This window comes from Gallinula chloropus (assembly GCF_964237585.1).
Source record: "Gallinula chloropus genome assembly, chromosome: 13".
Lineage (NCBI taxonomy): Eukaryota > Metazoa > Chordata > Aves > Gruiformes > Rallidae > Gallinula > Gallinula chloropus.
In genome coordinates this window covers 19,961,981-19,988,723 of record NC_140098.1, presented here as the reverse complement: position 1 = coordinate 19,988,723, position 26,743 = coordinate 19,961,981, and the positions used below count along the sequence as shown (strand labels likewise).

Here is a 26,743-nt window from a genome sequence, read left to right as displayed (position 1 = left end):
CACCCAGCCCTGCTGCAGCTCATTAAAATGCTTCTCCAGGAGAGCAGCTTTCAGAGACGCCTTTGTGAATTTTTAATGCCATGTGCTACTTAGCTTTTGCTGACTCCACGTTTTCTCCACGCCATCTCAGCAGCATCCACAGCAGCTATGCGACCTGCAGCAGCATGGGCAGCCTCTCCCAGCACGACCGATAACCCAGGATCAGCCAGATCCCGAGGGGATGGCATGGGGAGATGCTGCCAGACCCTACTCTGTGATGCAGAACTCCCCCAGCCACATTCCTGGTTTAACCCATATTCAAGGGATGCACCCATAGGAACACACAGCGGGACCACTCACATCAACATGTCCAAACCCACAGTGCTATTTGCAGCCTCTGCATAGAAATCGTGGAATCATTAAGGCTGGAACAGACCTCCAAGATCATCTAGTCCAAACATCCCCCTAACACCTCCATTACTCACTAAACCATGTCCTTAAGTACCTCATCCAACCTTTCCTTCACCTCCACCTCCTTGGGCAGCCTGTTCCAATGCCCAACCACTGCTCTCCTCCCATCTTTTCCCTGCCAGGTCTTAGGGAGCATGAAAGTGGCAGCTGGAGAGCGGAGGGGGAAGTGATGGAGGCCAGCATGAGCAATCAGCTGGGAAACCAGTGCATCATGCTGAGCAAGGAGGAGATGGGCAACATGGGCCACCAGAGTCAAGGTGTACAACCTGCCTGAAGGATGGGTGAAGCATGAACTATCCTCTGCTTTTGGCAGAACCAACTTAACGCAGCAGCGTGGCAGTGCCGAGGGCCTCTGGCACTGCGGTAACGCTCAAGTTTACAAGATAAAACCCACTAGTTTGAGCTTTCTTGTCCTCTTCCAAGCTCTGGTAACAAAGCCCTTTTGTAGTTAGGTAAAAACAACCAACCAACCAACAATAAAAGACACCCCAAACCCACCAAAACCCAACAGAACCTTAGATTTCACAAAAATGCCATTGCAGGAAACACGATACAGGCTATTCATAGGGAATTCAAATTGCTGGTGTTTTTTTCCCCAAAGCTGGGGAGCCCTGCCATGGGGAGCACAGTCCTGCTCCGTTCTGCTCCAGTACTGCAACAGGAGTAAAAATAACTGAGTCAGCATGCACACAGAGGTTTCACTTCGGGTTGCCTGGCTGGGTGATAGGAACACTTGAGGGAACACTGTTTTCTTTGAAATACTCAGCGTTAGCAGCTTTAGGTAATGGAACAGAAAATGTTAGGTTTAGCCCTCACAATCTCTCCTGTGATGTTGGATCAAACCCTCCTCACATGGAGGAGGTGATTTTTTCGCAGAGATTGGACCCACGTGAAGCAGGAAGCATCCTGGTGCAGGAGAAGGCTCATCTAAAAGCGCCATCAAAGGAACAGTTTAGAGATGTTTTCTGTCTGCCAGCACTAACAGCTCACATGTCACTGCCAAACCTGCCAGGGAAAAGCTTTGCAGAAAGCAGATAGACGTTGTTGCCACCTCGGGAGGAGCACAGCTCTCTTCCCCTGCCAGAAACCCACAGACCATACTTGCATTTCCCAACCATTAGCACAAGCTGGGTTTCTAAACCAGTTCAAAAGCATGGGTGAAGTCCACAGGAGTTCTAAGCTGCCCTCTTTACAAAAATATGGGTGTTGCTGTGAGTTGTGGTGGTGCTCAGACCCACTGCTGAGCCTCAGGCAGGAGGGGGTAATGCTGGTGTCGGGGTTCGGCCAAACATCCCAGCAAACCCGCTCTGGCCAGATCCAGGAGGACCTGTCATGCCATTCCCCTTTGGGGAAACCTTCACAAACACCCCAGCCAAGAGGAGAGACAAGCCAAAGCCTGGCTGAGGAAGACCAGGGTGACTGCAGCGTGGGCCATGCATTCACAGGAAGCCTCTGATGGCTGAGATGACATTTGCCATTGGAGACAACAAAACATCTGCCGTTGGCCTGCTATTTCCACCTTAAGCTAATTCTGAACCTCAGCCCTCTGTCCCACGGAGCAGGCAAGATAAAGGCATTTGCAGATGATGGGCTCAGCAATTTCCTCCCTGCCAAAGTCCTGGGGGATGCTTGTGCTCCCACCACAAAAACCAGGCTGTGCATAGCTGCAACAGTGGCACTGGGACCAGCACTGCATCCTCATCCGTGTTTTAGTAATGGATCGAAATGCTCAGCGCCTCAGCCATTCAAACATTCAGCAGTCCCAACATCCTCATCTCAGAGCCAACAAATGCATACTGCAGGCTTAAAGCTTCAACACTGAAATGGGGGGATTGGGGAGGTAAAAAAGGAAGACCCCCTACTCCTGATGGACTGTGATGGCCTGCTCCTGTTTGGTGCTGATTTATGAACATAAGAAAACCCCTTTCTTTTACATTGCCCCATTTATTTGGTTGCTGGCTGTATAAATGCATTGGCTCAGTTCGGTGCGGGGCACCCAGGAAACTGAACTAGAAACAAGGGGCTCCAGCAACCCCAGCTTTGGAATTTTGGAAAAGGCAGATCTGTTCACCTGGCCAGCCTTTCCTCTGACTGCACCTGGCCCCCAGATGGGTTTTGGCAGGGGGGCTGGACCTACCAGGATGGGGCAGGGACATGCTGAGATCTCGCCCCAGGACACACTGAGATCCTGCCACAGGACACATCACTCCACAGCCCCCTCTGTTCCTAAAGTAGGGGGTACATGTGCAGCCAGTGCGGTTTCCCTCCTCCACTCCCACCCTGCTGCATCCCTGCTGCTAACTGCTGCCATGGTCTGTTCTCCCCCTTAACAGAAACCTTCCCTTGCCATGTCCCACCCAGAGCCACCCTCAAACTCCCAGGAGATCTCCCTTTGCCCACCTCCCCCCCCCCATTAGTTTTCCTCAAGGGAAGAGAAACAGCAAAACCAGCAGGTACCCTCACTCGGTTGAGTGTCTGTTCTGCAGATCTGCCTGTTTAGGAAACACACCTACAGAAACTGCCCCCCCCCCCCCCCCAGGCAATTAGGCAACACCCCACCCTGAGTTGAAGGACACAGTGACTTCATTAGCTTAACTGGGGTCACCCTCTGTGTGGCTGCCGACCTTTAAAATGTCAGGCTGCTCATTTAGAAAGCAACAACTGGTTTTGAAAAGTTTGAAGCATCCGTGTCCTGTTGCAGCCGGGTTTACACAGAGTACTTTGCAGGAACATCCCCCACTGCTCGGTTTCCCTTTGCCCCTCATCTCCCCGGGATCTCAGCATTTATCCCCTCACTGTGCTCTTGCTATAGGTGATTTTAATACTCTGTATTACACACGGAGCCACTGTTAGAAGCTTCTTTCCAGTTCGCTCTTCTCCCAGTTAAATGCTGCAAAGCCACATCCCCCCCTGACATTTCCAACTCAGAATCTCCTTCTGCAAGATCTAGACCCGACCACAGTTTTCCCAACAACTAGATTACAGGATGCAAAGGACAGGAAACAAGTCTGGTTCCATTCTTTGAAAAAAATATAAATATTTCATCTGGTTTTATGCAGCACTGTGCAGATACAGCCAATTGCAGCACACGCTTTTTCTGCCAGTTTAACACACACCAAACAGTAACACTATCACTCTGGCTACAAAACCATAACAAGACCATTTCAAGCCTGTGTATAACCACAGCCTGAACACCACGAAGCCCAGGGACCAGCACGCATCCCCCATCCCCTCCCCCCCAGTCTCTAGTTTGAACCTGGCCAGGCAAACCGTGCCTTTCCATCCCTCAGTTTTCCCAAGCAGGAGCACTTAAAATTCATGTGTGGTTCCTTACTGCTCCTCCATCCTCCCTTTGCTCTCACCCCACCCCACAGGGAAGCTGCAGAGGTTGGTGAAGGTTACTCCAAGAAAGCCAGAGCAGGGATCGCCCCATTTACCTCCTGCAGAGCCGGCGGTAATCCCTCCGTGCTCTGTCAGGAATAACAAACCACTACAGGGCATCGCCTCTAATCCCTAACAGCTGTATCTACCTCGGGTTAGGAAAACAAATAGCGTTATTATGCTGTGAGGAGCCTAATAATGTAAAGACACCAACTCTGGTTAATCTTGGACTATTTTCCAATATTAATTCAATGGGTTTTTTTAGAAACTGGAGAGGAGAATGAAAGGAAACAAAGGAAGATGCTGTGAGGAAGGGGAGGGAGGAAGAGTAGCTGTGCTTAACAGTGTAGCATGTTGGAAAGCCAACCAGCCAGCTGGCAAAACAACATCTCCGCGATGATCAGAGAGCCCTTTGGAAAGGAAAACAAGCTGCAGTGTACTGATTTTTATTGATTTATTTCTTTATTTATGCAAACCTGCACTTTGGTGCTGGCACAGCAGAGCCCCGCGGAACCAAAGCTCCGCACACCAGCAGAGCACACAGATGCTGCGGGCTCCGGACTCAAGTACTTTGACTCCAAGCAAATAAACCCCATGTTTGCATGCCCAGTACCAGAAGCACCTGAAAGCCAGCCACTCTGACCTGTAATAGTAGCGACACCCCAAAAAGTGGCCCCTGTCACTCACAGAGCGAGGTTCAGAAGCGATGAGTAGCCAGGACTTGAAGCCACTCACGCCTGCGCTGAGCCAAGCTGGGTGCCTCAGTGCCAGTATCTAATTAAGGGAGAAGCTTGGCAGCAGGACCTGACCTCGGATCCAAACCCAAAGTCCAGGCTGATTCCTTTCTTGAGCCCGAGCCTAGCGTGTACCGGCACTTTGATGCTCTACAGGAGCATGGCCAGAGCATCTTCCCTGGCAGCAGAGCTCTGGCAGGGATCCAGCTGAAGTGCAGCCAGGTTTCCCCCTCTGCACTGAGGCTGCAGCAGGGTCACAGGAAGAGAAATTTCCACTCTAAGAGTAACTTTAAATCATGCCCACCTGCAAAACTTCCCAAAAGCACTGCAGGCTTTTTCCAGAGCGACACACTACCTCCCCACAGCACAGGCAACAAAAACCAAAGACACTCGGGTTCTCACATCTTGTGTCCATGAACATCCGCTTTCAGGTACCCCCCCCCCAGGAAAAAGAGTTAGCTATTCCTGCCCCCAGGTTATCCTTGCTGGGAGTTATGGGTCTGGATGTGTCATTGTTTTAGCTTCAGATATTTCTTTCTTCACTGCAAGTCAGTGAGATAATTATTCTTCTCTCTCTAATGTATATTATCTGGTAACCCATGGATTTTAAAAGAGTGAGAAAGATAATAGGAAGAAACAGATACACATGATTTATAGCTGCTCCTGGCCAACTGCCTGAATGCAAGCCTGCCAGAATATATTTTCTCACAATTGTCTGGCAAAAATTGCTAGTGAATTATAAGGATTACTTGCAGCAGTGTATTTGTTCTGGATTCAAATTTTGCCTTATTTAATTTTAACAGCTATAATATATCAGCTTCAATAAATGCAGCTGATCTGTAGAAGGTACCTAATTAAAAACAATGCCAGAGCCTGGTGCTGCCCCTTGCTCTCACACTGCTGAGTGTGGTGGACAGCACACAGGGGCCAGAGGCAAAAGCAGTGATGTTCCTCCATGCGTTCCCTGAGGGAGCTCCCCAGGGAATAAACTGACAGCCAGACATGGGAAAGCCCTGCTACCCAGAGAGAAGCGTGATGGAAGCTGTGAGGCTTAGGTGGAGTGGCAGGGGGAGTAACACAGGCTGGGGGTCACACAGGGTGCTGGCAAAGGCACCTCGGGATCCAGTGTAAAACAAGTTAAAACGTCCAGGCTGGAGCATCACCCCACCAAAGGCAGCATCGTGCAGAAACTGCTTGCAAGGGAAATTCATTGAACACTAATGAAGAGCTTTGCATAAAATCATCCCATGGCCACCCGAGCCTCTGAACACAGTTTGGGAAACACTGGCGGTGGTGACACCTTCCTACTGAGGCAGCAGGACAAAGCTAAGCCTGGTTTTTAAGCTCAGTTATGGCTCAGAGCTTGCAAGGACAGTTTCAGGGCAGGACAATGCAGGGCATACCATGGGCTGCAGTGCCTGGTGAGGCCCTCGCTGCCCTGTATGGCATCCCCCTGTTAAGGGACATGTGTGGACAGGGGGCATGGTAATGCAGAGCAGGGAACAGCAGCTGAGATCCTTCAGACTAATATCTAGCACTGAAACTGGATATCACAGGGATTAATTAAGAGGATCAAACCAGAACTACACTTAGCTTTGATGCACAAGAAAGCAGGAAGCTCTTGGCTGGCCTGCATGAGAGCCGAGCACGTTGCCTGCTGAAGAACAGACCTACGCTGGAGCCCCACACTTTGTAGGGTTCAACTTCCAGCACCCCAAATGCAAAGATCCACCCAAGAAACTTGTCCCTGCACCTCGTGATGTCCCGTGGTCACCCCTGCACATCAGTTGAGCCCCTCAAAGCCTGCACTCAGCTGCACCCATTTCATTTGCCAGACTCCTACAGCCTCCGTGCTGCCAAAGTCCTTTCCGAGTGCTGTAAAATTTCATCTCTGCCAAAACACAACATGAAGAATTTAGCAGGAGGAATATTGATTTGCTGGATCAACTTTGAAAGGCTTCCCAGATACAGCAACATGAGATATTAATGAGACAGATCAAAAAGCGCCCCAGGTGTTAAGCCCTCGATGTCCATCAGTTCCCTGGCTTGCCATTATAACTGGAGCTTTTGCTTTGCCTCAAGCTGCCATTTCCACACGGAAAAGACCTTCCTGTAGACACCCTCATGTAGATAACCTCCTGTAGACACCCTCCCATCCTAAAACCAGAGCACAACACTGGGATAAGGTCAGGCCAATGCACACATCCACCTCCATGAGCCCACAGTCTCACATCCCTGGAGGAAGTTCCCCTCTCCCCGCCAAACATGCGCTACTGGTGTCCCCATCTGCAGGTATGGGGTGTGCCTGGTGCAGCCAAATCCTGGCAGACCCATGAAGCTCTTAATAGCTATTCCCTCTTAGGGATGCCCTGCTGTTTTGGCATTCTCTGCCCTTTGATGTTTGCTACTCACCAATGCAGGCACTGCAGGTGAGCCAGGCCACAGGGACATTCCCAGCACCTGACCTGCACCGGGAGCCAGGAGCTTGCTTGGGGCTTGTGTCATGAACTCGGCAGGGAGACACAGCAGGGTGGTTTTGCACAGGGACTGACTCAATAGCAAGGAAAACAAATGAATATAATATTTCAACTGAAGCTGGCTTGGTGATGGCTAAAGCCACAGCTCTCCGGGCCAGCTGGCAGCATCCAGCTACTTCCACGGTCCAGAGAAGCCAGGGCAAGAACCACAACTTCTAGGTCAGTGCCAATATAGCTGACAGGCTTTGGCTACGCATCACAAGCAGGTAATCGCTCCATAAATGTTTCATAGTGCCCTTTGCTGGCTGCCACTATGCCCTGTAGAGACATTTGCTGTGCAGCCCCCAATTAAATGTCTCAACTTTGGCTCCAGAAAGAAATGTCTTTAAAAATCATCTTGGCTAATTGAGCAGCTTTTCAAAGTCTCCTGAGAAAACCACAGACCCTTATTCCCAACCTCCACAACTTGCAACACAGCCATTAAACCTGCCACCACAACATATCCCATTCACTCCTGTCTAGCCTGAAGTCTCTAATGAGGGATGCAGAAGAAAACCCACAGAAAGGAGGAGGAAATAAACCCCCTCTTCTTCTGGTTGTGTCGTATGTCAAACCCTAATTGGAGCACTTCAAAGCCAACCAGGCGCATTCAGAAACGCTGCCCTCCAGATCAAGTGCTCAGCCTCAAATTGCCAGGCTACAGCAGCAATCCCGGCTCCATGTCCCCTCCCCGCCTTTCTTGGGGACACCTGAGTGCGGCTGTTTGTCTCTGCATTGAAGGAACGAGCCAAAGGAGAGAACAGACACAGCAGGAGAAGAGCAGCATTGCCTACAGGGATGCCCAGGCCACTCCCTCACACGCACACATAACCCCACCTTAAAGGCTGAGCAGAGAGATGCTGCCCCATTTCCCAGAGCAACATGATTGCATTGATTAGCCAGAGCCCAAACACAGGCAGTTCTTTGCCCTGCCAGGTCAGCCTTTGCAACACACAGGGAGTGATGTTTCCCTGCAAGAGGGCTGATGAGCCACAGGAGGGAGGATGCCCGTGGGCAGGTGAGTGTCAGACTCCCCCGCCCCTGAACCCCTAACATGATAAATGCCATCAGCAGGAAGGCTCAATTGATGGGTCAGGCTGGAGATCCAGGTCTTGGGACAGGCTGGTAGGGGGTTTCTAGTGCAAAAGCTTTGATGGAGCCCACTCCTCTGCATCTGGCCCCGAGGGTCAGCGATGGCCTGAGTGCAGAGACAGTGCTTATAGAAAGACAGCCCTTTGGGTCAGCATCACCATCCGAGTTCTTGATGGACTGAGGAACAGCCACTTCATTGGCTTCTCCAGAAACACTGGGGGGAGTTTCTGGGCTGGATCCAAACCTCACTCAGCTCAAACCTTCCCTGGGTTAAGGCTTGCACAAGGCAAACCAACCTGTCAGCCTACAGCACATGAGGATGCACCAGTTAGACAAGCCCCAGCCTCATGCACCAAATTCAAGGTGTCGTTTTGCTGAATTTAGGTGGTCCAGCCAAAAAGAAAAGCAAGTATAAAAGCAGCCTTTGATCCTAACATGCATTTATTAATGAGAGAAGGCACAAGAACTAAAACAGGTCCTAAGGGAATCTCAGCTCTTCAATTCTGCTGCACACAATGTGCACCAGATACCTTCATATATCTGTTGAAAGATTAAAGCAGCCGTGAAAGTGCACAAGCAGCTGAGAGGTGCCCTTTAAAGCCGGTCAGCGATGAAAACCAAATCCTAAGGTTAAAAGGTGCCAGAAGTGCTGGACACAGCCAGTGCCAACCTAGCAACAGCCTTTCACAATTTCTACATTATCTCAAAATTCATCATGTGGCTGGTAGGTTTGTTTATTATTTGGGAACAGCACATCCGGATTTAAACAGGTGTCATCTTTTCAAAGCCATGTGCTGTGAACTCTGCAAGGACTTGGAAGGGTAACTGAATATACAATAGAGAGAGCCAGGAAATGATACGGGAACCCGAATAACTGAAAACAGATCCAAACTTTCTCCTAGTAAATAAACATCATTATACAGTTTTACAAGGTGCTTTTTGATTGTCACATAAAACCAGACTATCTAAATGCAAATTTTAAAAAAAAATGATTTAAAGAAAAAAAAAAAGAGAAATACATTTAGACTGGTCGTCTGGTCATGGAAGCACCTACCAGATCTATCCATGCTTAGAACACCTGATTTCATTGCTGCTTTTTCCCCACTTACATGTGGGTGGCTGCTAATACTGTTTTTGTTATGCAAGAATTATAAATATTCTCACTTAAAGCTAAGGAATGAATTCAGACCAGCAGCCAGCTATGAATAGCCCAAGGCTTTTCCAGCGTGGGAGAAGCTGGACCCATGCGGAGGGTAATTGCCCATGTCTGGAGGGGAAGTGGCTTCTAGCTGAGCAGTGGCCTGTTGCAGCTCAAGGGAGCGTAATTTGAAATAGGTGCTGAGTTGTGGCTGTGGAAGGAAGAGGTGTGCATGTGACAGGAGGGTTATTAGGTATTAAGGTTGGGTTTGGTTTTTTTTCAATCTGATATAGAACATGGTGGCATCACAGCACTAGCCCAGCATCTTCTTAAGATCTGATAAAAGCACCCCAAGCTATGATGTCTTCCTCTTTCTTCTGCAATGTTTTGGGTGCCATACTCCTGAAATCCCAGCTGCTGACCCCCATTCAAGTTTGGTACAAGTGCATTTTCTCAAAAGGGTTTCAAACTGATGGGGGAGGCGAGGAGATAAGTACTTCGAGTCCTAAAAGCACCTTGCAGGCAATTACCATGCTAAATTCCAATCCCTGTAGTTTTTTTAAACGTTTCAATAAATTAACAAGGTAATTTATAATAGATGTCTGCTATTTTAAACTCAAAGCAACTCCAGAATGAAAGGTTTTCTGCCTAGCAATCAGATACCATTAAAAAAAACACTCAAAACCAAAACAGAGACAGGTCCAGGCAGGACAAGCAAGCTAAACAGCAAACTTCTTGTGTTTCTGAAACAAGGACAGGACTAAGGTATGCCCACCACCACAGGCAGGACACCAAGCAAACAATATACAATATCTGGCACGTGTCATTTTCCTGACCCTGAAGTGACTCCTCTAACCCACGGCCCCAGACGAGGAGCTCACAAGGACATAGTGAACACTGAAGTGGTGTCTTTAGACCCAACACCAGTGCCAGCTTCCTGCTTCCCCAAGCACATCCACAAACACCCCTTTCCTCACTAAAGGCAATCAAACCCATTTCTCCAAGCAGCAGTGAGACCCTGTGGCCTGTTCCCATTAACAATCCCACATGTTGCCCAGATCCCCGAGTCCTTAGAGGACAGTCTTAGCCTATAAACAACAGGCACACAGCACTGGGGAAGGGCTGGAAGTCACTGGAGCTTCCCCCACACACTCTGAGACCCACTGAGCTAGGGCTCATCTAGCCTCTCCCTCTGCTGAATGCCCAGGGCTTTCCCCACTCTCCCACCACCACCCCTTAATCCATGGAAGAGCCTCAAGCCTCAGCCTGTCTGTGCACTGGCAATTAACAAGATTGATTTCTACTCAGGCAATGCCTCAGTTCTTCAATACACCGAGCTGAGGCTGAGAGATGCGCCTGAAGCTTTGTGATTACTTGGTTAAGTGAAGTGCTGCTGGCTTATACACAGGCAGCAGCGCTTGCTCTGCTCCCCAGGGTACCACCTCTCTGCCAGAGACCAGGCTCCTTCCCCAGTTTGTTGCAATGCTGACGGCCAAAGATATTTACATTCCCCACTCATCAGTGGCCGCCATGGTTTGCAGTGCAGTTTGCCCTGAGGCTTCCACACTGGGATACACAGGCCTTCACTTAGGAGGAATAACAGCATCAATCTCTCTCAATGGGCTCTAACAGACATTTAAAGGGTGAGACCTACCAGGGTGGGAATGGGCACAACTCCACCACCCTCAATGGCTCTTAACCAAGAAGCCCTTTCCCACCACTATTCCTGCTTCAACTTTCCCCTCTTTTTAGTTCTGCTACATCCTCTACAGACCTTCAGCTGATCATCCAGATGAACCAAAAGCTCCTTTCAGCATTTGCACTACAGATCTCCAATAAATATATAAACTAAGTGAGTTTAATCCATGTTCACATTTCAATGTATTGCAGTTCTGGTAACAGCAGCATCTCTATCCAAGACAGAACAGGCTCCATTCCCGTCCACACCTTCCCTAGATATGATAAATTCAAGGCAAGAGCACAATAGCTTGGGCCAGTTCTTGGTGCAAACATCACAAAGACAGCAGCAACAAGAAGGTGCCAAATTGATCGAACCATGATGTTAATTCATCCCTGGTCACTGTCAAGGGAAATACTGGACCACTGCCAGCTCTTCCTGCCATTTTCTGAGGACATTTCATGACCATATGTTGAGGTTTTAGTACATTTTCCTTCAGTCCAGAGGAATTGGCCTAACCCCCAGCAAGCCAGTCCCACGGATGGGACAGACCTATGACTGTTCTCATGAGAGAGATCTAAGAATTACAGCAAAAAAACACTGAATTAAACCACAAAATTAAATCTGGATGTGGTTCACATTTAGTTACACTCAAGACATACGAGTAGTTGCAGTGATTGGAGATTTCAAGATCGTAAAACTCCCGTTTTCAGGAAGCAACGTTTCTATAATGAATTGCTAGCAATTAGGCTGTTCTGTCAAAATAAACCAGCCTTAGTCCTTCAAAGGGAATCCTGGGCTATTTAACTTGTAATTGATTAACAGCTTTCTAATGAGGGGATTAAAGTACACAGTAGATAACTCAGATGATTGACAGCTCTGCTTCACCAGCCTGAAACAAGATGCCTCCAGTTTTCTACCACATGCCAATTAAACGATTAAGTATTGTTTACTTGGACTGGGAGGATTACAAGACAGTAGGTGGATTTATTAGCAGAGAAAGGAAAAACACTCCTACACAGAAGAAAAAGATTATTTTGAATGACTAACAGCCATGCCCCTGTGAAGCATGACTCGAGCTAGCTGGATTATTCACTGCCAGAAGGCTACGCCCCAGCCCTTCTCCCTGTTTTCAGGCCATTTGCCAGTTTATCCGGATGTCTCCAGTTTATTCACCACCTCAAGGTGTGCTGGCCAGATAGCCCTGAGTCCAGCTGCTTGGAGCTATCGAGGGAGGCAAGGCTGGGGACTTAACTCATGTTGGATAGAGAATCTTGCTTCTCTGGGGTGGGAGACCAAGGCATCTTTGAACAAGCCATAGCTGCCTCATTAGCAGTCTCACAGTACGCGGAGGCACTGGATCAAATCACTGTGGTACAAGTACCTGAACATGGCAGGAACAATGATGCGTTTTAGCATCTTGCACCAATAACATCCAATTTGACATGAATTAACAATTTATGCCAAGGAGCTTCGGAAAGGAGGGGAGGAGGGAGAATCTCTTCCATTCCCACGATCAGGCTCCATAGTTACTGTGTCTGAATCAGCCACCCTGGTTTTAACACAATACAAGCCATTTTTACTGGGGGGGGGGGAGGTGGGGGGGTGGAGTGTGGGGGGTGGAGTGTGGGGGGTGTGGTGCAGGGATCAAGATGCTGAAAACATTTGCAAATTTACAACCTCTTGACTGTAAAAACACCTGCAGATTAAATAATTCATTAAACCTACAATCCTCCCCCCCCCTTTATCTTTTACATGACCCTTTTATCATCTCCTCTCGGGACAGCAGAAGTTAAAGGAGATGCTCTAGTTAAGCCAGACAGCAAGAGCTGAAGTTTTCTCCCCATTTCCCCCCTCTGTTTCCATGGGGCTGCTGCACAGGTCTGGAAGAACAGCTTCAGCACAGCCGAGGAGAGACAGTCCCTGGTAAAGCTGCCAGTGCTCCCTGCCCGGGGAGCTCTCTCCCCAGCACGGCACCATTGCACAGTGCCAGAAAACAATCTGTCTGCACTGGCTAATTTAAAAAAACAAGAGCACAGTACCTGCCAGACAAGAACCTCTGCAGGTGTGGAGGCAGCAGGGGCATGTGAATGGAATAAAGTACTTTTGGGAACCTGTGAGCTTGTGTTTTCAGCAGCCCGGCCAGGGCTCAGAGCCCCTTCTGGGGATCCTGTCAAAGCTCAGGAGGCAGGAGATTTCCATTTTTCAGCAGAGGGCGATGTACAGCACACAGACCACCTGCGGGGAGACGTGAAAGCGACGGGCTGATGCTTCCACTGCTCCTCAGAGCTGTACTGGGTCAAGCCATGAAAAGACTGAATTTCAACAGATCAGTGAATTAAAGGCCAGAATGTCAAAGAGAAAATGGTGAAGAAGAGATCCCTAGGGATACTAAATACAGAGATACTACCTCTGGCTCTGACAGCCTCCGAGGCGCAGTTTGCCAGGGAGGGGGGTATGCCAAGGGAAATATTCCTGCACATCCCCTGCAGAGGCTGCTGAGAGCTGCAGGGGGGCTGAAGGGGTGGCTGTGGGAAGCTCTGACCCCAAAAGCCTGTGAAGGAACATACTGAGCTAATTGCAAGGAGTGGCAAACCGTTAAGCAAATACGAATAAAAGTTAAGCAAATATGAATGGCTGGTGAAGCTGCCCACCAGGACAGACAGACGGTGCCTCAGGAAAAGCAGCAGCACCTGGAAAAACACAGGGAAATCCAAAGCAGGACATACAGTCCTTCAGAGGACAGCCCTACCCAGTGGGATCCGAAAGCAGCCCCGTGGAGCTTGACACGTGCTCGGCCACCCAGCGTGGGGACAGAGCTGCCACTTCACTCCAGGCTGCTCTGTGACAGCCTGTCACCCAGGCCATAGAAAGGAGGAGGCAAGCTCTGTCTGCCTGGCAGCACGGGTCCCACAGGGAGCGCTGGGTTGTCTAAACAACAGCCGCAGGTCCCGTTTCTGCATCGCAAGGAACAGGCGTGGGAGCAGAGATGCCTTTCTTCAGAGAATGGGTGGCCTCTGTTAACAGAGCCATCTGCCCCCTCACTGTGCCCACCCAGGGTTACGAAGAGGCAGGATGAATTTCAGAAGAGCAGTTGCAGCCTCAGCAGGGCTGGGGGCACCTTTCCAGCCTGTGCTCAGAGGTGATGGTCTCCTCACTCCACTGTGAGCCTACTGCTCAGCCCTGCTGCCCCTGGCACTCACCAGCAGCAGTTCAATTCCTGCCCAGCACCACCTCTGACAACGAACCACCAATTTAACCACCAGACATCAGGGCAGGCCTTGTTCCAACTGTGCCTATTTGTACCACTGGGTACTGTCAGGCTGTTGCCTTTCCACCCAAGGCATCAGCAGCTACCGGGGGGCAGAGGTGTCAATCCACACTCACTTTCACATTTTGTGACCTTGACAAGAACAGGTCTTGTTCTTCCAACCTGTGCAAGCATCCCTGTTTGAGTTTTAGTTGGGATGTTACTGGTTAACATGGAATAAAGACGTGCAGACAAACAGCATCCAGAACAATACCTAACAAGACCTTTTCATGTCTGCACAGCATGGCCAAAGAAAGAGACCACCATGCTTCTGATGGGCATTATGTTACAGGGTACCTGGCCCCTGGGAGGGTGTGTCCCTGGGAAGTGAGAGGTGTTTAGGTGCCCAGGGTGCGACACCCCAAGGTCAGTACTGGGGTATTAATCTCTGCTTCTTTGCTCAAATCCAAGTTCCCCTGGTCAGATGAGCAGCACAAGAAAACACTTTTAAGTGCCATGCTATACTGGGGCTGCTCGGTGTCTTCCTGTCCACATGCAGTGGAGTGATCCCACCTGTTAGCCATGTGGATCACTTGCTCAAACCTTATAAAAGGAGCAGCATCCAGGGAGAAGACCCAGGAAAAAAAAATCTGCCCAGCTCCTCCATGGTCAGAGGTGAGAACAACAGGTTTGCTTTGCTGGAAGTGTCACAGCCTTTCCCTATTATTCATGCTAAAGCACTGAAGGGGCGTTTGCCCCTCACTAGTAACAGGGCGTAAGGATGCAAAACCCAGATCTGGATGGGTTTCAAAACCAGCAAGGGGAACTAGTCAGCAAAAGTCACCAGCTTTCCAAAAGGAACATGTTTCTTCTCAGAGACCCACCACCAGAACAAGCCGAGCAGGTCCAAAGGCTCATCATTTCTCCACCACCACCACCACACAGATTCATGGCTTGCTGCTGGCACTTACCAAATTCACAGCTGTCCCCTTGGTAAGAGCTGCACTAAAATTTACCCACCCCCCATGACCTTGTGACATGGTAAAACCACCAAAATGACAGCTTTGTCCTCTTGGCTGGGTTGGAAAGACATGCCTGTGAGCCCCTGGCAGGCAGCAGCTCCTTCCATCATGCTGCAGTGAGCTTCAAAAAGCTTCAAGAGCAACTTATGAGCTGCTCCACTCACCCATCCTAGGGAGAGCCTTGAGCCTGGCAGGTCAGCCAAGACAAGGTTCTGCACTTTGAGTTCCCATTCTTCAGCCCCATTGCAGCTGTTGGAAATTTAATTGAGACTAAACCAGCAGCACAGCATCGTTTGGCAGAGCTCAGAAAGCAGCCACTGGAAATAACTGCATCAAGGCCAGTATGTTGGAGCCCATCCTTTCAAGCTTTGCTCAGCAGAGCAACGTTTGTTATTGAAAAGAAAGAAATCATTGCTTTTGATTTGAGCTGCCCTGCACAAGGGCTGTCCTGGGAATTGGAAGGAGGCTTAGGCAGCAGGGAGGCTAAACATAGGCTGAGCAAGGAATGGTTTAACAGGCTGAAGTCTGGAGTGGCATTTCCAATTTCAAACTGAAATGGGAATGACTAAGCACAGATTTTAGCCTAGTAGCTGCATGCAACAAAAACATTGACATTTGTAGTCCAAAAACCTCACCAGACTTCTCCTGATGGAGAGCAAGCAGCAGGTAAGACATCATAACAAGCTGCCAAGCCCAGCACACAGCTCCACGGGGGCAGGCACACCAGAGAGCAAGCAGGCAGCATCTCCTGTTCCCCCAGACAGAAGCTCCACGTCTCAAATTATGCCACAGGTAAGTGCTCCAGAGGCTGTGAAGGAGCCAGCCTGGGCATCAAGAACACAAATTCATTTTTCCCCAGCCTGTAAGCGACACTTGGAGTGCTCTCCCCCCCACGCCAGCCCCCTGCAACACTCTTTCTGTTTGCACAACCACTCAGCTTATCTGAGCCACAGATTTCAGTGCTGTACTACCACCTCAGTCCTTACAGCCAAATGCCCACACTAACAGGGCACTGACTGCTTGCATGGCAGCCAGCTCACCCCATCCTTTGCTGCCTTACCTGGGGGCAGCAGTCATACCCAATTTCTGCAAGAGCCTGTCCATAGGTATCTCCCTTTTAAACCTGGCAGGGAAAAACCCAAACTCCCCCAGCCTCCCTCCACACAGCCCTCCCACATGTCCCTCTGCAAACACGCACGGTTTTGATGCATATTTAATTTCCTTCTTCTGCAACATGGGAAGAATAGAGACTAGCTCTTGGGATTTTAGCTAGGAGCTAAGATTAAATTACTTTTCTGGGTGGAAAAAGATCCTGGGATCGGACTTTCTGCCTCTTTTTCCCCTACAACTCTATTACCTCCCAGCAAACCAGCTTTCTCAGGATCCCCAGTCATTTAACAAAGACACCTCCATGTTATTCCCTCTCTAAGGACAAAACTAAGCTCAGCAAAACTGCTTGGCTTTTCACAGGCACAGACCAGAAGGACACATTGATTCATGCTGCTCCTTGATGTGAGCATCCAAACAGCTAAAACTCAGGGATTACAGCTGTTCTGCAAAGCTGCTCCAAGACTACTGAGAGCTGGATCCTCACTTGTCACTTAGCTGCAGCATATTTTTATGCTCCTTTTTATGAAATTGCCCCCAACCTGGAGGATCTCTGCACACAAGCATCACGTTCTGCTCTAAGCATATCTCAGCCAGAGAAACCACAAAACCTTTTCTGATGCTTCGACTGTGTCAGCATCAGAGCCAGCCAACAAAAGGCATTTAAGCAGAGGTTGCCATCTGGGAAAACAGTAATACTGACTGGGGTTCAATCACAAAACGTGAAATAGGAACGTACAGACTTACCATTTTTGTCAGCTCTTCTGAAAATCTAGAATTGAAAGAGAGAGAAATATTTTTACTATGTTATTCAACTCAAAAGGATGAAGCCCACAGCACCATGTTCAACACCCCCCCACAGGGCAGGACCATGTGCTCCGGCCTCCCCCCACCCCAAGACCCAATTCAGGTGCTTTACTGAGCTCACCTTTCCCCACACATCACCCCCAGACCCACATGATGGTAAGTAGGGTTCAACACGGCTGCCTTTAGAATAACTGGTCAAAAATGAGTTAAATAAAAGCACAAAACACTTCCAGCAGTTCCAGCACCTCCCTCGCAGAAACAAGCTGAAAACGTGGCTCCAACACAGGAGAAATACCCATTAAGAAACTTACTACAGCCACACAGCCAGCTCAGCATCAACAGCATCTCTGAAACCAAGGCTCACAGTTCTCCACTTCTGAAACAAGTTATTTACTTTTTAAAGCAAGTTTTCTGCGTGGGAAGGTGATTCTATTTAGATGTAAAACTACAGAGCTGAGGAACAGCCCACAGAGAGGAATCAGAGAGCATTTTCCCCCCTCTTTCTCTCCTGAAAGGGCTATAATGTGTAGCACAGAATAATTTTCCAGGGAGAGAGACAGCAGAAACAACTGCTATTTTTCTCACTAGCCTCATCTTGGAGTGCCCCAGCACAGCACAATTAATAGCAAAGGGTTGAAATCTTACAGGCTCCTGACCAAAATAGCTGCTAGCACAGGTTTGGCTGTAAATCACCAAAAAAATTAACATGCTTGTAAACTGGGCAACAAAGGGAAAATGTTTTCATTGTCTCTTCAGGCCTGACCCTATTAATTTGAGCAAGAGCAGAGATTTTTTTTTTGGCTGTGCAAAGAAATTTCCCTGTGGAGGGAATAAAAGTACCAGCAGGACAGATCAGAGTCAGCCACAAAATGGAATCTCTTGTTTTCTGGGTCACAAAATCATTACCCAAGGAAAAGAAAAATATATCAGAGGAGGAACTGCTGCACAAAACAAGAAACCCACAGGACAAATTGAGTCGCAGCATATGCCATTTAAGTGAATATGGCTTAATTATGGAATATTAATCATTCTCTTGCCCAAAAATTCTTCCTAGGCTGTGCAGGGTGAAGCCAAAGCTGGACTTTGAGGTGTACTTCAGTGGAGAGCAGCATCCTCTGCTTAAGCCCAACCCAAATGGAGGGAGTCACTGAGTCACAGCTTTGGGAGAGGGTCATGAAAACCCTACAGCTTGTGACTGCTCCCAAACTCCCTGCTGCTTGGGCTGCAGATAAAAAATTGTGGGGAAATCCTATCCATCTCCATACTTACAGGCCTCATTAACAAGAAACAAGGGTTTTGAAGGGCCAGCAGTCATGGCTTGTCTATGGGAAGAAAGAATCATGGCAGGCAGGACAAGCAGGGTCCCAGCAAGCCACATGGCTTCAGCACACATCACACAGGCATGGACAATATGCCCAGAGTATGATATATTCTTCTTTTCCTGGCTTGAACAGCCCAACTCCTCACTCCCTGTGAGCACCTCCAGATGAGGCATTTTTCTTTCTAGATGATGATTATTTCTGGGCTTTTTCTTTCACCTCCACATCCTTTTCTTACCGTTCCCACTGCTTTGAGACAAAGCAGTTACAGCAAGGCTAACGCAGAAGCAGCGATGTCTATTTTAAGGTCCTGTGGGAGATCCCCACCCCATTAAGCACAACTGGCAGAAGGGGAACAGGAAAGCAGAAACAATAGGTAGAATCCAGTTTAAAGTGGGAGAAAGGCTCTATCTGTAGCCCTCTGCTCTGTAGAGACACCAACCTTGCAATGAACCCTCAGAGCAAGAGGGAAATACAGTTAAGAACTGGAAGTATTTATGCCCAGCTTCACTAAGTGGACTTTTTAGGGCTTGAACTCCCCCAGATACTCCTAGAAAGTACAACTACCAGTAAAAAATAGCACATTGATGGACGACCACAGCATTTGTGTTACCTACCCAGGTTTATTCTACAGGACCAAGCTGCTCAGGTTTTATTTGCTAACGAGCAAGATTTATTCTCCCAACTTAATTGGAACACCTAAAATTTGCATACAGAAGAAAAATTTAAAACAGGACACCTGGAGGGAAAGCAATTTAGGATGAAGTCATCTGTCAGCACAGGCAGGCAGTACATCAAGGTACGAGCACTGGAATGAGCATCAGGAGGCTGATAAAGACATAATATACTCTGCGATCGCTGGGAAATGCTGCCAAAAATGCTGCTTCTGTGAAGACCCAGGATTTATGCTCTAGCTCAGCAAACAAGAGTGCCATCCCACACACAACCTGAAGACGCCCTCCCTTCATGTCTTGAATTAATTGTTCCACTATGGGATGTGAGGTGCTTTCGGTAAGGGAAAGGTGTGAGACCAGGTGATCGAAGGGGAGCTGCAGCCCCTCACACCCATGGACCAGCAGGAAAAACTCCCAAGGGGTCCCAGGGAGTTTGGGGAAAGGAAAGCTCCAGCCAGCTCCGGGAAGAAGGGAATATAAGCAAGGATGCTGCATCATCTCCAACACACAGGCGAGGCTGCAAAGCCACTCTGCCCCACAGCCGCTCCCTGCAGTAACTCCACTGCTGCTCTTCTCCCTCGGCAGCAAAGTCTCTTAGACTTAGTCATGGCAGCAGCCTGGGAGGTCAGCGAGAGTGGGGGTGATGAAATATTGATGGAGAAACACCCTGTCCTGCCAGGCCCTCAGCAGCAATTGGCTTCCCACAGCTCCACCCCAGCCGAGGACTGTCCCCAGCGGCCAAGGGCTTTGCGAAACAGGAGCCGGCAGCATCATCGTGCAGCGTGAGGAGGGATGTGCTTTCTGCTCCATCACCCCCAGCTCTCCAGCCGTCAGGGCAACACAGCGTTTTCAGAAGGCAAATGAGAAATTATCCAGTCCAAGAAGTACTACAGCAACCAACTTGCCCATCAGCTACACATTAAGCTTATTAAGGAAGCCTCCTGCAGTGGTGAACCCACGGGATGCTCACGGTATGGGCAAGATTAACCCATTTCCTAGGATTAACACATGCAGTTTACCCTCTGCAGCATCCTTATTCCATTTCCCAGGTCTTTAGATGAACATAAACTCTGTTCCATTCAGAGCAAGGGACCTCTGTCAGGATTTCATGTAGCTTTTCTTAAAAACGCATGTTTTTGCCACGCTCTCAAGTGGCTGCTGCAGACAGTTGGCTGGCAGAAGTGAGCAATTCAAAACACCAGTGGTAACAGCACACATGAAAAAGAAAAACTGATGGTTTCAAATTGAAGCAGTCAGCTCAGCTCCTGGATGAGAACGTGTGACACTGGAGGCTGCTTAGCAGAGGTTTTCTGGGCATTTTTATTAAATTCACACAAGCACTCCCCTAACAAGCCTAAAAATTATTACAGGGATTGCAGAGTTTATTATCCCTTCAGCAGGTTAATATGATGTTGATTTAAAAGAGAGCCCAGAGCTAGAATTTTATTTTCCATTGTGATCTCAGTGCAGAATCGAGGACAAACAAACAAAAAAAAAATATGAGTCTCCTGGGCAAGGAGAGTGGATGGATGAGACAGCATCCAGGTACAGAGACACATGAAAACCCAAGGAGTCTGCTCACTGTACTCCTACATTCCCACTCTTCCTTTATGTTCCTCTCCCTCTGAGTCTCCACACCCCATCTGGAGCTGAGACGGTTTCACATCAGGTACAGACTTGAGTTCTGTAACCCGAGGTGTGGGTAGGAACCTCCATGCCTGCAGCCTCTCTACGTTGATCTTTCAATGGCTCAAAGCTTTGTTGCCTTGGAGCACTCTGATAGGTATCACCCAGCTAACGGCCCTTCCCCATTTTGGTGTCTGAAGAACCAAGAAGCCATTGGTGTGGATCTATTGTCCACTCCAGAGCAGCATCTTCCCCACTCCAAATCAGAAAACCAGATCCCCTTTCTTCTTTCCTGTCTCCCCAAGGGAAGAGCAGTTGCCACCGTAGCAGTTGCCTCTCCTTTCACTCCTACCTTCCCCTTAGACCTTACCTACCTATCCTAAATCAGAGTTCTGTGAGACAGGGAAGAGTTGCACTAGATGTTACCACATTCACTGCACCAGAAGTTACTTCTCCAGGAACACCAGCCCTGGGTGCAGCTCCATTTCAAGCCCTGAAGAGCAGAAGAGAAAGGATGAACCTTTCTGTGTGATGATGTACTCTGCAGCGAGCATTTCCCTGCACACAGAGCCCAGTCAGCCCCTGTCTCTCCTTCCCAGCCATGCCCTGCCAGCATTACTTGGAAGTAAAGCTTTTGGAGCCTTCCTGTCTCACTTGGAGAAGTGAGAAGTTAAAGGAGGACACGAGAAGGAGAACAAGTCAGCCTTAAAAAGGAAGCAGAAGAGTATCAAGAAGGGATTCCTGTGGCTGCCCTGGAAATGGCATCATTGACAGAAAGGGTTGGAAAACTCTGGAAGAATTCTTGGATCTGTGTATGGAAACACACCCTTGACACAAACTGGTGCCTTCTATCCAAACACCTCACTCAATCCTTGAGGCTGAAGGAGCATAAGTCAGATTTGACTGTGTAAGAGAGGGAGCAAGGGGAGCCATGACTAGAGAGTGGGATTTAAAATGATTTTTCCGACTCTGTTAAAGGAGGAAAGAGAAAGGAGAGGGTCGAAATAAGCTCCAAATGAAAGACAGGGCAGGTCAAAGAGCTTCATATGACCCAAGGCAGGTTTGACAGTGAGGTGAGAACAGGAAGAGATGAGTAAGGATGGCTGTAAGTCAGCACTGAAGCACTCCCACCCAGAGCAATACCTGTCTAGACATTTCCCCTGCCTTGGGAGCCATCCACCTCAGCTTCATACTGCATGTGGACTCATTCACACTCAGCAAATACAATGTGATAAAGGTTTACTCCACACACACACATTATATTCTCCCTTTTCATAAGCCCTGTGACATTTGCAGGTTTGTTCTGACTGGAAATGCCACCATCACCACACGTGGACTCAAGCAGCACGGCGACAGTTTCAGCTTCCTTTTGTTAAAGGGGTTTTGTCACCATGGGTGCAGACAGGGGCTCAGAGCCTTCAGGCAGCATCTTCAAGCAGCCCAGAGGGCAGATAGCAGATGTAACATCACTGCAATCTCACATCCCAAGCTGTGATAGATGCCAGTTAACTACCACAGACCATACATGCTGCCAGCCCTGTGGGCTTGGCTCTTGCTGCTGGAGCAGCCATGTACAATCCAGACAATCACAGGATGGGTACAGACCCTTTGCTCAACCCTGTATGCTGGTTTGACTGGTGCTGTAAGAGCTGTCCATTAAACATAAAGTGGTATTTACCAGGATCCTAGAGTGACGTATCACCTTCACTTGATCTGCTTCCACCACCAAAAAGCATCTGCCCCTAGTGTTACTTGCTGCCCGATTTAGGAAATTCTTAGGACATAAGTATCTTCTTCATTAATTTGTTTCCAGGGTTTAGTTAATCTGCTTTTTTAGCTAATTGTTACACTTAGAAACCTGTTGGTTTTGAGCTGAACCAGTAAATATTGTTCAACTTTTATTTTCTTTAATCCTTCACCTGAAAGGACAGAAGCAAAATAAAGGAAAAATACTGAAAAGAGCCCCAAGATTCATCCTCCAAACGGCAGGAGCCACGTCATTGCAGAAGGTATCTGACACCCTTGTATTTCATTCTTCCTCAGCCCTGCCTTGATCCATAACACCAGGGCTTGTTTCTCTGGTGGGAAGGGCATAGGCAACTTCATATGGACCCAGCAGCCACCCTCCCAGCCTGGAGGAGTCAGAACAAGCAGGCTGGGAATGGCTGAGTCAAAAGAAGGAACAGAAAAGGAAGAAAAAGTGACTAAGGCACTATTAGTATCAGAGCCCCCCCTTAACTAATTCAGAGCCAAAGCCAAGCTTAGCCCCACTCCCCCAGCCCTGATGCACTGCATACACAGCACACCAGGGCACACAGACGTGCCCACTCAATATAAGACCTTGGAGGTCTCTTGCTTTGTGCCCACCCACCGAGGAGCCACGCTGCCCCATGGCTGGGGCTCACTGCTTCCCCACCACACCTACAGAATGCAAGGATGAGAACGAGTTAATTAGAAAAGATCCCCCTCATCCCAGAGGATCTTTGTTATTTTCCTGCTACTGGGTGAAAATTAACCTAAATGAGTGTTCCCTCTTTGTGTGGAAGGGGGGTGTCTCAGTGCACTCAAAAAGCCTGTTACAGTAAAGCCACAGCTTCAACTGACATTTTCATTGTCAAAGGAGAAAAAGGAGAGAAACGAGTTCTAAGGGAGCAGGGGGAAAAAGGAAAAAAATCCCAACAAAAAACCCCACAAAAACCCTCAAACCTTCTATTTCCAGCATCCATTTCTACTTTCAGCAGGTGAGAAAGGGCTCCCAGACCCATTGTGAGAGGGAAAAAGAATTGGGAGCCGCACACCCAGCTCTATTGTATTTCCCACTGGTTAAGCCATTCCAAAAGTTCATGGCCCATTTTCTCAGCTCAAACCTCAAAGTGGGGGGAAAAAAAAAGAACAGAATTATTTTAAAAGAATAATTTAAAAATGGTATAGCTGAGGAGATAAGATATGACTTGGTGGAAAACCAGCCCTCACTCGAGAACCTCTTTTATAAACTTAATGTTGCTTCCAAATTGCATTTATACTCTGAAGCCCTGATCATTGTAAACTTTTAGTAATTTCAGGGGGGAAGATGCAAGGCCATTAGCTGCCCATTTCTCTTCAGCTTCCCCACAAAGCAGCATTTCCTACAGCCTGCAGCCACCCGCCAGCCCGCTGCACCCAGCACGACTGTCCAGCCAGCGCTCTGCTGCCCGAGCTGCTTTCTGCAGCTCAGTAGGCACAGCCCAGCTGGTTCACCCAGGGAAGAGAAATGCCTGTCAGCCAGGATGCTCAGATATTTAACACGTTTCAGACCACCAGCCCACACCAGTGCCTACCAGGGGCATGGCAGAAGGTTCAGCAGTTATTTAGAAAATGCAAGGTCCTGCCTGGTAGAGCTACTAGTGCCTCTCTCCAGGGAGGCTGGAGGAGAGCAAGTGATCATTTACTACAAGCAAGTTATCGTTTACCTCAGCAACTTATTTTTGCATTCACTGCATTTTTTTTTTAAAGCTAGGAGATAGCAAAGCCCAGGATCTATGTGTTTAATTACAAGATGCTAAAGAAAGACTGTGTAATTACAGCATTTGCACACCCGTGGATTCCACCCCATTCTCCCAATTCATTTAAGTGCAAATAGCCTCCTTAGCTTCCTGATCAGGGAGTCTACAAATACAGCAGCTGAAGCACTAAGTGCACCCCTACTTGCCCCCGCATAAGCCTGGGTAAGAGTCCTCCAGTCCACACACTCACAGGCATCCAGGGCCATGCTGCCCAGCTCCCTCTGCACAGGCACTCACAGCTGCAGCCACCCAGGGACTGGGATCCAGGATTTGGGGTGGATGCAGGACCTGGACATGCCCATATGCCCAGCTAACCTGAGGCAACCCATGCTGAAAGACTGGAGTGCTCACAGGACCTGGACTCCTGCATCTCCATCCAGTCAAGCTAATGCGAGTATCAAGGACCCAGGACTCATCCCCATCCCTGCTGGTCCAGGAGTTGCAGGACCTGGGGTGCACCCCCATGCCCAGCTGGTCCAGAGGGTGTAGGAAACAGGGTGCACCCCCATGCTCAGCAAGCCCAGAGTGCAAGATCTTCACAAGGGGATAAAGGATACAGGCTGCATCCTAACACCCAGCTAGTCAAAAAAAGTGCAGGTTGCACCCTCATGCCCAGTCACTTTGGGGGTGCAGGACCCAGGAAAGAGGGTACAGGATGCAGGCTGCACCCCCACGCCCAACCAGTTTGGGAGATGCAGGGTGCACCTTATTCCCAACTGCCCCAAGGCACACAGGGCAGGTGGGTGCAAAACCCCGTCTGTGACCCCGTGCTCAACCCGCCCAGGGGTGCGGGATCCGGGCTGCACTCCCACACCCAGCCAGCCTGGGAGATGCAGGACTTGAGCTGCACCCCATCCCCAACGGGCTGCGGATACAGGATCCGAGGAATAACCCCGATGCCAAGCCGGTCCGGGGGGGAGCAGGATCCGGCAGCGAGGTCGCAGGAGCCGCTGTGCGTTCCTGTGCCCATGCAGCCTGCGGTTGAGAATCCGCACAAGTGGATAGAGCAGCCGGAGTACATCCTCTGGCTCAGCCGGTTCGGGAGATGCCGGACCCGGGAGATGGTTGGATGGGCGCAGGACCCCGGCAAAGGAACACAGGACCCGGGATGCCCACCCAATTCACGGCTGCAGGACATGAAGCCCGCATCCCCACGCCCACCCGGTCGGGGGTCGCGGGACCCGGGGTACCACCCGTCCCCAGCCGGCCCCGGGGAGCGCAGGACCCGAGCCGAGACGGTGCCGGAGCCGGGCAAGGAGGGAGACAGAAGCCGGTGTGCCGCCCGCGCCCGCCGGCCCTCGGGGTGCGCACCCACACCCCCCCTCCTCCACACATCCCCACCCCGCGGCGCGGGGACCACTCACATCGAGGATGACGGAGGTGCCCTTCCTCTGCGCGGCAGCGGCGCCCGGGGTGAGCAGCTCCCGCTCGCCGACGCCCTTGTCGCTCATCCTGGCCACCACCCAGCGCAGGAGCCCGTCCAGCCCGCGGAGCGACGGCGGCGGCTTGCGCAGCAGCCTCTGCACGCCGGCCCGGCAGTAGCGCGCTGCCTGCTCGCACATCGCTCAGCCCGGCCTCATGCCGGAGCTGGGGACTCCCTCCTCCTCCTCCTCCTCCTCCTCCTCCTCCTCCTCCTCCTCCCCCTCCTCCTCCTCCTCCTCCCACGGCCGCACGGCGGGCAGCGGGCGGGCCAGCGGGGGGAACCCGGGCGGACAGGACCCCCCCCGGGGCGAGGAGTAAGGGGGTAGTGGGGGGAGGTTTTGGGAGTGGAGGGTAGGTCACCCAGGGGCAGCCCCGGTGGGTGCTGCCTGCGTGGTCCCACCCCCATACAGCCCCCCTGTTCCAACACCAAGCATCCTTTTAGGCGTTTTTCTGGCTCGAAAGAGCGTTCCTGTGGCACGCCCTCTCCCCTCTGCAGCCTCCCGACGCCCGCAACAGATCTTAGGGGCTCTCTGTAAGGACAGCAGAGAACGGGTGCGCTGATAGGGAACGGGACCTGCCCTGACCCACTGCCTCTACTCCCAAAATCCCCCGCAGGATAAACAGCCCGTGACTCCAGCGGGGGTGCTGCAGCATCCAGGGCTACAGAGCCAGTGTCAGCACCTGGCTGGGCAAACATTTCTAATCCTGGAATTCTGCCTTGCGAGGATATTCCAGGGTGATGCTTCTGTGCTCACCTACCCTGGGCAAGGTGCACTTGTGGTAGGGGCAGTAAGTCAGCCTTCTGGCCAAAACAACACCAAATCATTTCACCTCCCACTCCATGCTTGAGACAATCCCAGTTTGAGTTCAGACACAGAAAGAAATCAAAGCCAGAGCGCTCCAACCCCTCTCAGAGGGTTCCCCAGAGCACTGGAGAAGCCATGAGTCCCACAGGGCCTCCTCCCCTGCCCTCCCATGACAGCCA

General features: G+C 49.9%; 1 protein-coding gene across 1 annotated transcript in view; it reads right to left on the bottom strand.

The window, feature by feature from the left end:
• The window catches only part of NECAB2 (N-terminal EF-hand calcium binding protein 2), a gene marked incomplete at both ends in the record, with an annotated part of 74,006 nt that extends 48,108 nt beyond the window's left edge, over positions 1-25,898 (bottom strand). The window contains 2 exons of the mRNA XM_084270256.1: positions 17,116-17,140; positions 25,701-25,898. Coding sequence (XP_084126382.1) covers positions 17,116-17,140; positions 25,701-25,898 — 223 coding nt within the window. The remainder of the gene's footprint in view (positions 1-17,115; positions 17,141-25,700) is intronic.
• Positions 25,899-26,743: the final 845 nt, after the last annotated feature.